At 41.6% G+C, this 11269-nt stretch overlaps 1 protein-coding gene across 1 annotated transcript; it reads right to left on the bottom strand.

Moving 5' to 3' along the window:
- Positions 1-3142: 3142 nt before the first annotated feature.
- On the bottom strand, positions 3143-10637 carry r3hdml (R3H domain containing-like). Its single transcript, XM_035159683.2, has 9 exons — positions 10497-10637; positions 8694-8771; positions 8361-8604; positions 6310-6533; positions 5427-5768; positions 5146-5264; positions 4952-5054; positions 4379-4494; positions 3143-3656 (listed from the first exon to the last, which is right to left on the bottom strand). Exons 4-9 carry the CDS (start codon positions 6313-6315, stop codon positions 3524-3526), a joined length of 819 nt encoding a protein of 272 aa, XP_035015574.1. The 5' UTR covers positions 6316-6533; positions 8361-8604; positions 8694-8771; positions 10497-10637; the 3' UTR covers positions 3143-3523.
- Positions 10638-11269: the final 632 nt, after the last annotated feature.

The following is an 11269-nucleotide window of genomic DNA, read 5'->3' as shown; positions in this document are numbered from 1 at the left end:
TCAAACTGTCGCTGTTGCCCCATAACATTATATCATAGCCAGTTGCCTTTGAGGTAAATGCTTGTTGGGGATTTTCTTTTGTTGCATTACTACGAGTGGCCACTGGGACAAAGTGTGCTACAGTAGTTCAAGTACTCTTGGTAATATCTGAATCTTAATTTGTAATTTATAGGCCTTGTCTATATTTCTGCAGGTATTTCTCCTCCATTTGTACGAAAGTCTCCGTCCACACGACTTTTGTCTAACTAAATATTTTTGTCCAGATGAAAACACAAAAACGAGTAAAGGCTCTGAAACAAGCATCACAGGCCAGAAGGTGACGGTAAAGTCGACATGAAGAATCTGTCAAATACCAGAGGACAACATTATGAGCTTATTCTCTGGTCGTATAAAGACGCCATTGTTGTTGTTGTTTTACAAGGATCATAGTGAAATAGTGTCAAACTGGCTGTGCTGCTATTTGTACTGAACCAATTCAATAGAGTGAGAATAGGAAAATATACAAAGCTGAGTTATTAAACCACTAAACAGGGCAGATAATCAGAAAAGAGTCAAAGATGTAAGTGAGTCCAGAAAAGCTTCAGCAGCTGTTCAGACACATTCTCCCTCTTCTTTAATCTTTTCTTCTCTCATTTGGTTTGTGAAAATGAATTTGCATCTCCACATCCCATCGTGACATGCAAATCCTTCCGTGAGTAGAAACATGAACCCGGCTCTCTGTGTGAGAGATGTTACAATGAGGCCTCCGCTTGTTGGAAACGTTTTTATCCTGCAGCAGATTTCTGTGATCTTAAAGAAATCCACTGTATTTGTGTTTCTATCGCAGACTGTAGCCGAGACAGAATACTAAGCTTCAACAAGTGTCATCGTAGCTTTTCACAGGTAATGTCGCTCCTCAGATCCAGAATAAAAACTGAATTCATCCGACTTTCTGAAACTCCTTCAACAATCATCTTTAAATACTTCAGACCTGCTGTGCTCTCGCTGCTCTGACATCTCACAGCCACCATCACCATCAGGCCCGGCTCCCATGGCCTCGCCGAACAACCCCACGTCCCTGACACACCTCCTGGATTACAGCCGTGAGAAAACGCCAGACACAAATGGCGATGATAGTTCCACTGGGAATCGGACGTCATCCAGCAGCGGAGCTCAGGAGACAAAACGGCTGCAGCACAAACCGGCCGACGAGGAAAAAAAAGGAAAACACAAGCAGCTGCCACACTCGAGCTTCTTTTCTTCCACCGGCTGAAACCACCGAGCCAAGTTGATAAAAACAAAGTGTACTCACCGAATGGAAGTTCCATACTTGAACTGACGTGCGTGTTTACATTGACCATGTCGTCCTCTGCCGCCTCTCAACCATATGTTGTAAAATCCACTTTCTCCTCCCGCACCACAAGGTGTAAAATGTGGAAGTTTAGCGCAGGGTGCCGTGGTGTGAGAAGGGTGTTGGTGCAAGGTAAGGCCGGTGTTGCTGCTGTTATCTTATTGATTTTCCTAATCTGGGCAAATGTGGGTGGGGAGGTTAAACAGTAACCAGGCTCGTATGGACACCAATCTATATAGCGGCTGTAACCATGGCAACATGATGATAGAAACTCAAATAGACATAAAGTGATTATGTGCTTTTCCCTCTTTTCTCATCACCAAACGGTCGTTTCTCCAGATATGGATGAGGAGTGAATAAGACGCAGAGTTTATAGAAAAAGGGAGAGAGAGAGAAAGGCAGGAGGGTGGGGAGCGACATAAAAGACAGAGGAGTGGAGAATGTACTGAGGGAGGCAGCGAACAAACGGCGTGCGATGATTGACGTCACGAGTTTTGACCGAGGAGAAAGAGTCAGAGACCCAGAGAAGTTTTGTTTTCAAATGTTTGTCCACAGTTTGTCAGCAGCAATTTAAACCATTTAGCTGATTTCACTCAACAAGACAAAGCTCATAATCACCTCCATGGTTCTGTCTGCGTTAGTTTGTTGTTCAGCAGAGTTACAGAAAAAGAACTCAACCAGTTTCCTTGAAATTTAGTGGATGTCCTTAATTTCTCAGAGAATAATTCATGGATCTTCGTGTGAAAACATTGGACATATTTAGGGTTTTTTGATGCAGATTCAAATAAAAAATCATATTTAGTGAATTTAAATGTGATTTCATGAGGAGACTGTTCTGTGCTCTCTGTCATTCTAGTTGTTTTCTGTAATTTTACCTGTTTTATAATTATTCCACCAAACAAATGAAGGTGTTAAATGTAATATACGTGCACAATCCAGGCAGCAGCATTTATCACAAACGTCACAATACAAGTGTTTTCATGTAGTTTCAGTTTAGGATTAGTTTGAGATTTCTTTTAAAAGTCTAGAAGAACAATGCACCAAATTCTTGTATCACAGTGATATATGGTATTTTCTTTTAATTAACATTAAGAGTTAGAAATGTTGGGATACAAAACAAACAGCCAATCACATGAAGGGTCAATTTATAGTCTTTGATCAACCTGACCCCAATCTGCAGGTGTTTGAACTGTGGGAGGAGAAAACCCACGTAGACACTGAAAGACCCTGAATTGCCGGATCATGTTTTGATCCGTATGAGGGTTGGGTTGTGTCAGTAGTCGGATAAGATGCAGAAATATCTCCATCAAAGCAGAAACCATATTCGCTGCCTCCTGCTGTGCAGAGTAATAAGCTGCCAAGATAAATGGGTAATAAAGTCACGTAAATGCTGACCCACAGGCCGCTCTGCTGGTTTCTCACTAATTTTATGTGTCGAACAAAACTGGCTCCATATCCAATCGTTTACATGTTTGCTGTCGTGACCGTACAGTGTGTGTGTGTGTGTGTGTGTGTGTGTGTGTGTGTGTGTGTGTGTGTGTGTGTGTGTCCTGATTCCCTCATATTCTAGACCATAAACTCTGCATTAGTCTCCAGCTTTATGGCAGAGGAAGCCTCCCGGGGGTGGATGGTGAGATGTAATGAGGTGAAATGCAGCAGCAGAGAGTGAACAAGCAGTGAACAGCAGATTATTTATTGGGACATAAAGCCTCAGTCAGTTTGTTAATAACTTAATTAATGTTCAGTCGTGCAAAAGGACAAATTAAACACTTTTTTTTTTTTTTAAACCACTGAGCAGTAAAATGATTTTATTAATCATGTTGGAGACAGAACCAGTAACATCCCAGGTTACAGTCGGTTTCATCTGTACAGTAAAAGTGCTTCAATCTGGTCAATGCCTCTAAAAAGTTCCTCCAACGACTAATTCATTTAAAAACAGTGCAAAACAAGACATTTTCTCCAAATACCAGAAAACTATTACTCTTGTGTTTTATTAAAAATATTAACATTCATACTGCAGCTCTACAACTCAACTGTGTGTGTGAGACATTCATGGATAAAGACTTTCTGAACATAGTGGTACCTTGACAGCTGCATTGTTTTCTGCAAGCGTTTCTTATTTCAAGATGGACAAATCGTGATAAATCACCTTTTCCTCTTCCATTAAAAACACATTTAAAACGCTGCGTTGTGTTAATATCTGGACCGTCTCCTGGTCTTGGCGTTTGGCGAGCACTGATTCCTCCAGCAGGAGCCGCCGTAGCTGGACGGACAGACGGAGCAAGGCCTGCCGGTCTTATAGGGAGCTTCTCCCACCCAGTTTCCTCTGAAACACACAGCAGCTCAGTGTTCGAATACGTGTTTAAGAAAAGACAAGAAATACCTGATTCATATCCTGTGAATGGAATGAATGGTGTTACATGATGCTGAACAAATGTGTTTTTGAGTTGTTTTTTCCTTTTAAATGATAAATAAAGGTTTAAAAAACACTTGTGTGTGTGTTTCCTGTTTTTGTGCTGATGTGGTTTATCTGGGAAACAATAAATACAAGAAGCAGCACCACAGTGTGAAATATTCTGTCATGAGTAAAAGTCGTGTTTTCACAGTTTTACTTCTGACTGAAGTGAATGTGACGTATCGAGCATCAAACTAATTTTCTCAAACTAATTGATCATGTATTTAAATAAATGTATATCAATGTAAAATGTAATTAAACCATTAAAGGTAATATTATAAACAGTATATTTTATTGTTACTTATGCATCAACATGAGTTTTTAAATTTATATGTAGTGTTTTTTAGTTTCATCTTAGCTGATGTGTTTTTTTACACAATTACAAAATGCATGCAGACAATTGAATGCACAAGCAAAATACAAGTACCTCATAATTGTACTTAAGTACTTTACTAGTTTAATCACTATTTGCAGTATATTGATATTTAGGGGATTATTCTATGATATAAAACTTCATAACTGAACTTAATCATCACACTCCTGCTGTATATATGTATTTAGTGTGTGTATACAGATAAATATGAAGAACGTACTTTATAGAGTAGTTGCAGACCAGCAGCGTCGCCTCCCTCCAGCTGCTTCCGAACACGTTCACGTTGGAGCATTTCCTGACGGCACATCCCAGCCTGCTGGTGCTCGCCCACACCATCTGAGCGGGGCCACAGAAACACAGTGTGATGCTCACATCTCAAATCGCACCACAAATTCAAGAGACACATTTCCAAACTCCACCGATGTCACTTGTGTTTAAGATTTGCTTTGTTGTAAGAGACTTTGTTTGTTTATGAACAAGATGATGCAAAAACTACTGGACAGATTTCCATGAAACTCAGTGAAAGGATGTGGTATCAATCACAGAAGAACCCATTAAAGTTTGGTGCTAATTCATATCAGGGGTCGGATCCAGGAATGTTTTTTTCATTTCTTTCACATTGCGAGATTGGGCAACATCAGAAAAGAGATAAACAAAAATATACAAAACAGGATAAATGTGTATAAAAGTGTATTTAAAGTTAGTTCAACTGGCTAAAATATGAATAAATAAATCAAATTCATACTGTAAAGATACAGAAAAAGCATCTGGACCCAGTTTCCTCTGGATGTACCTGAGTATAGTGCGAGCACACGGATCCAGTGCATCTGCTGGGGTAAGAGAACTGATGCCTCTCGTTGTACCAGGACCTGACGAGGTCAGTGATCGACTGGAACCTGTCACATCCAACACATCCTGTCAATCATCCACCTCAGCCACAGAAAGTGTCACAGTACATCACATGTTCTACGGATCTGAGGACTGTACCTTCCTGAGGTGATGGACAGGTTCTGGCCCGTGTATTTCATGGTTTGTGTTGGGCCGTGGTCCCAGATGCAGAGCGAGGCCCAGGAGTCGGCCGACTGGGCCAGGCCGTCATCCCACAGCTGTGCAGAGGAGACAGCGAGAGAAGAGACGTTTTTATTTTACTCTGTGAGGTGAGGAAAACAAGAAATGATTCAGCTCTTTGACTAGAATATACATCGAAAGCCAGGAAGTTTTGAAGATAATAAACCACTTCATCAGGCCTCCGGTCGGATCCTCCTCACCATGTACTCCATATTAGCAGCAGGGGGGGAGACCTGAGAGCGGACCCGGTTGTGGTAATCCAGCAGGGCCTTGATCTCTCTGGAGGAGATGGCTCTCTTACGCCTGCTGCGAGAGGCAGCGCCAGGAGCTGCAGCGAGCATCCTGGAGTCAGACTGGGCCTCAGCTGCAGCTCTGGTGGCGTCGAGCAGCTCTGTGGAGCTCGACCACGCAGCAGCAGCAGCAGCTCCCACATGGGGCAGCGACCACAGGGGGGCAGCGAGCAGCAGCTGAAGGCAAACAGCAGCCATCTGGGGCCTGTGGAGGAGGAGGAGGAGGAGGAGGGAGGGTGTCCCTGCAAGACTCTGTCAAAAAACAGGTGAATTAACTCAACACCTCTGCAGCCACAGCGTCTAGATGAATAGTTTTGGAATCTATATAAAAGATTTCTGCAGAGGTACAAGCATCAGTTTAAATGTTACTGGGTCACAGTTAATGAAGAAGACGACTTTATTAAAGATTTAATGTCCGATAAAAAATGTTTTTATTCATGAATATCTCCCATGAAATCAGTTGTCGCACAAAACCTCCATCAATCCACATCACAACATCTGAACATTGTATGTGCCACATTCTAATAAAGTGAAGCAGAGTAAAGGTTTATAAAAATAACAAAACAAACAATAAAAAGTGACAGAATATTGTAGAAGAGTCTGAGGATAATTCACATAATTCTGAAGTAGCATCAACACAGAACAAGAGAAACACAACATTACAAACAGACGAGTTTAGAACAAACACTGACCCAGAAAACAAAGTTCAAACTAGGATCTTAACATCTGCAGTGAAGGAATCAGCCTCTGCTCTCGTCCTTTGTCCGATTGCAGAAGACAAAGAGTGTTTTACCTTCATCAGCGGCTCCTCTCACAGGTCAGAGCCGGACGAGCCACAGAGAAGCAGCACAGTCGCTCTGCAGCTTCAACTCGAGCTTCTGCAAACAAGCTGCTGTCTCGTGAGCGGCAGAGAGTTTTAACTGGGCCGAGGAACTTTCTGACGCAAAAAAGACCCGCCTGTGTTCTTCTTTCATCCCAAACTGAGCGTCTGCCTCCTTCTCTCTGTCTTTGCCTCCACTGCAGAGAAAAATCACAAGCACAGGAAATTGCCTTTCATAACAGACGAGGCAATCACGAAATATTTTACTGGCCACCTTCTTTTTTTTAAGAGGCATTATGAGGTGGTTGCACACAGATACATTTAAATTTGTACAGGAATTTTAACAAGTATAACTCCTATAAAAAATAAATGTTATACATCTACAGCTGAGTTATTTCATACCAGTGGTGGATTTAGGATGTTTCTGCGTCAGGGGCCATAATTTACTTTTGGCTCTGAAGCTTTAAGCAAAACTTTGAATATTTTTTCCGAAAATAGTTTAGTGTATTGTCATTCTTGTTAGTGAGGGACTAGTTGTTGTTTTTTAAAGACGTCTGAAAAGTAACTGAAGCTGTCAGACAAATGTGGTCGAGTGAAAACTACAATATTTTCCGTCAGAGACGGAGTAGAGGAGGACGCAAAGTATTACAAGTACCTCAAATGTGTACCTGAGTACAGCACTAGAGTAAATGTACTTAGCTGAACCCACCAGTTGAACTCTTCAGCTCCAGTAGGAATAGAGCGCATGCTTTGGCTGATCTCCCCGAGTCGTTTCAATAAAACACAATGAAATGTTTCAATCAGCACGCCTCAGGGACGGCCCGAGTGAAGAATGCATATTAAACAAAGGGAGAGAAGTGGCCGCGGAGTCAGCGTCCATCTGCAGCTGCTGTTTTCAGGAAAAAGCCCCAGACTCCTTCACTGAGTAATATACGATGAGAAGACGCTGCCAAGATACACTGCACCACCTGGCCGTGCCGCTACAGGGGGTCGCAGGGATCAGTGGGACCAGGACTCAAACACCGGGGGAACAACCGCTACATGGAATTAAAACCACAGAATACAACTTCTATTGAAATGCAATGAAACTATTGGCAGCTTTTGAAAAGCCACTGAATTATAGGTTCTTGCCCAACAAACCCGGCGCACTCCCAAACGTCTTGTGCACGATAACTGGAAACTGTGAGAAATCAAAATTCATGAAGGGCTCTGTGTGCACAGAATGAAATGAACTCTTTAACTTTGGCGCTCACGGGGAGCTTCAGTTCACGGTCTAGGGCCGAGGAACCTGGTTCGTGTTTGTTTAGCCCAGATACGACCTCCAGGAGTTCCACAGCAGCTATGATGACTTTATGATTAAAACTCAGACATGAGCACGAATGCATCAGGCAGCAAATTACGTGGAAATGACTCAACTTTCCTCTGTCACGTTGCCACAGAGCTGTTGGATCATCAAGCTGCTTCAGAAAGGAAAACTTCAGAATAAAGTAAATAGAGAAACTGGCCATAGGCCCCGTGTGAATAGTCAATAAGTTAAGTATGAGAAATCTATTACAGCCACATGAAGAGAGAATAAAGTCATAATATTATAAAAATAAAGATGTAAGTGACAAGAAAGTATTAATAATATGAGAATAAAGTCGTAAATTAGACAATTTAGCATTTAGCTAAATCCTGCCTTTTCCGTGTTAGTGGATGGGACATGAATCAAACTAAAAAGTTTAAAAAAAATGTTTTCACAGAGATTTTTCCTGAAAAAATAAATATTTATTGTATCTATTTAGAGGTCTGATATCTAATTTGTTGCAGCTTGATTGAATTTAAGGGACTGTTGGGCCTTGGATGGATTCTTCATTAAAAACAATAGTAAAGCAGTTTGAGGTCATTAAATAATAACACAGGTAGTTTACTACTAAATTAGTCAAAACCTAGATGTCATAAAATATCAGCATGTCTGGACTAAATCCCTGCTTCTATTCAATATGCTGCAGAAAGCAGAATCAGCCTGAGAGCACACGTGTCACCTGGTCGCTCAGGTAAGTCGTCTGAAGCGCAGCCTTCAAAGCTTCGCAGCTTACTTCCACACAGGCTCAGCACAGCGCCGTCAGACTTTGCGACTTTGTGTGTAAAATGCCCAGAAGGATCCATCAAAGAGCCGGCCGGGCCCTTTGGCACCGGGAAGGTCAACGTCTCTCAAGGTTCAGCTCAAACCCAGAGTCGCATCTTGTTGATGATCCTGAAGCTCGGCCGGTTTGCTTTTCCACTCGCCTGAAGGAACACATCACACACACAGAAAGTAAAGAGCTTTAAATGGTCATCAAGACGAGAAAAGTGCAATGTAAATACAGATCATTTACCTTTCACTTCTAGATTCTGTCGGCATTTTAACATTTTTCATCACTATACATCCATCATCTGGGTTTGTCTGTGTTTTTCTCTAAATCAGCAAGAATTAGAAGAAAAGAAGGAAGAAATCAGTCATGTTTAGTGGACTGATATTTATAAGTGTGTGTTTTATTAGTTTAGGAATGGCTTCAATATTAGTTGTTAAAATTTAAGATGTTTCTCCCCCTCTAAAAGCATCTTAAGTGTGAAAAATAATTTATATAAATACATATTTGACTCCATTCATTTCTCTACTTTTGTCAATTAAAAATACAAAATTGCAAATGGACAAATATTCTCTATAACATTGTGATATAGGCAGTTTTCTAAGATTTGCGTGATTTCTCAGAATAATTCGTGGATTATCAAACGTATTTAGGGGACTGGTATTTGTGTGTGTGTGCAATCTGGTGCAAATCCATATAAAAGACTATACTTAGTGAATTTAAAAGCAGTTTCATGTTCAGAGTTATATACTTAAGTATTCTCCCCTCTGCATTTATCTCATCTGAGTGTAATCAAGCTGTATCTATACTGCCGTGCTGAGGCTGGACGAGCTGTTTGAACATCGCTGAAAGCAAAGACTTGTACTTGCAGCATCCAGCGTTTAAATTTAGCAAAGCCCACTTGTGTGTCACTTCTGTCACATAGTTAATATTTCCATCATTGCACATCTAAGAGGGGGGAAACGTTGAGCAGCAATATAAAGCCGATCCCTCAGATTGGCGAAGGTGTGCAGACAGATTGATGGATGGTGGAGCGAGTGCAACATGTCGGACTTCTGGTTTCAAGGATTAAACATTGTGGAGAAATTCCCGTTCCGAGTTGTGCAGCCAGAAAATAAACGTATTCGGTCATTTATCAGCTTTCATCCGACAGACAGAAGGTGGAAATGTGGCTGTTGCATGAATGTACAGAGTCAATAAAGAATAAATCTTCAACTTGGTGATGTGAATAAAAATCATTGTTTTGATGCTTTTGTCGGGGAAAGAGCTAAAAAGTCAGTTTGAGGGTTTTTTCTTAAACATGCACAGTCAGAGGATAATTTATTGTGGTTTTCCATCCCACACAAAAGGTCCAGGTGGTACTGCTGGATATGTCTGCAGGATTTGGCCTGAAACATTCAGGAAGTCTGAGCAGAGACAAGTTCTGGAGGACGATTCTCCGTCCAGACGGTCTCACCCAGAGACCGTCCCTCAGCACCTGCAGTATGACATCATCTGTCTGGTCTGAGGCGCTGCAGGGCGCTCGCATACAAAAGCTCCCTGTGACCTTGTGGTGTCTGAAAGGTGAGGAGGAGAACTCAGTAGCCTCTTGAAGGAACATAAAACATCGAACCGACTGGATTTGAGATCCCTGAGTGTCGGCCGGGTCGAGTAACAGCTGCTGCTGCGTCTCACTGGGAAACACTTTGTTTAACAGTGGATCTATTGTGATAATCTATAAAAACTATGAATGATGAGGGGGAGAACAAAATGCTTTTTACAGACATATTAATGCAGGTATAAATAAAGTGTTGTATGCAAGGTAAGTTTATTTGTAAAGCACATTTCATAAACAAGGCAGTTAAAAGTGCTTTAATATCTATAACATTCTCCACCAAGAATAAATGGATCTCAGCCATTTTTCGCTGCAGAGACTGATCGTTCGTATTGTTGGACATTTTCACATGAAAATATGTGAATGACTTTTTTATAAGATATTGTACAAATTGCTTCATGAGACTACGTTGAACAAAAATAGTGATTTAACGAACCAGCAGGCAGAAATCTTACATTGAGATGATGCAGGAAAAGTCCGAAAACCAGGGAGCATCGTCCAAACCAAACAGGGGAAGGTGGAAAAATCAGAGCGCAGATAAAAAACTATAATACACAAAACATAGAAACACATGAGAGCACCACTGTGTTCATGGAGGTAGGAGGACAGGAATCAAACAGGAAGTGGAACCACAGGGGGTTTAAATACAACGACGTCTGATTGGCTAACTGAAAACAGGTGAACTGAAGAACTGGCTGGAAGTGACAGCAGGAAGTAAAGCTAACTGAAATACATCCAGAGAAGACAGGAGCCATTTGACCATGACTCAGGATGATGGAGGATGGAGGATGGATGATGGATGATGGATGATGGATGATGGAGGATGGATGATGGAGGATGGATGATGGATGATGGATCGTCTCAAACAAAACGAGTGGCTGGATACACTCAGACCTTAAATAACGTCCCTCTTCAGAACTCTTGGTGAATCCTTCCTCCAACCTTGACCTCACAGCATCTGCCTTCATTGTGGCTTGAGATTCTTCTTCATATGATATAATGTGACCGTGTTGTGTTTAAAGGTTGTGACTCTGCCCCCAGGTGGCCACATATAGAACATCTTCAGAGAACAGACGGAACAAATCAAACGTTCTGACCTTTGTCTCTGGAAGAAAACTGAAGACGTGACATCAGCCTCGTGTCTCTGCAGCGTCATCGTGCAGTCGGACAGTAAAGCAGCGAAGTCAATGAGCAGCTTCTCCTCCTGGACGCAGGAAGAAATCCAGTT

This window comes from Hippoglossus stenolepis, chromosome 6, assembly GCF_022539355.2.
Source record: "Hippoglossus stenolepis isolate QCI-W04-F060 chromosome 6, HSTE1.2, whole genome shotgun sequence".
Classification (NCBI taxonomy): Eukaryota; Metazoa; Chordata; class Actinopteri; order Pleuronectiformes; family Pleuronectidae; genus Hippoglossus; species Hippoglossus stenolepis.
The sequence above is the reverse complement of the archived record's forward strand: the minus strand, read 5'-3'. Positions and strand labels throughout refer to the sequence as shown.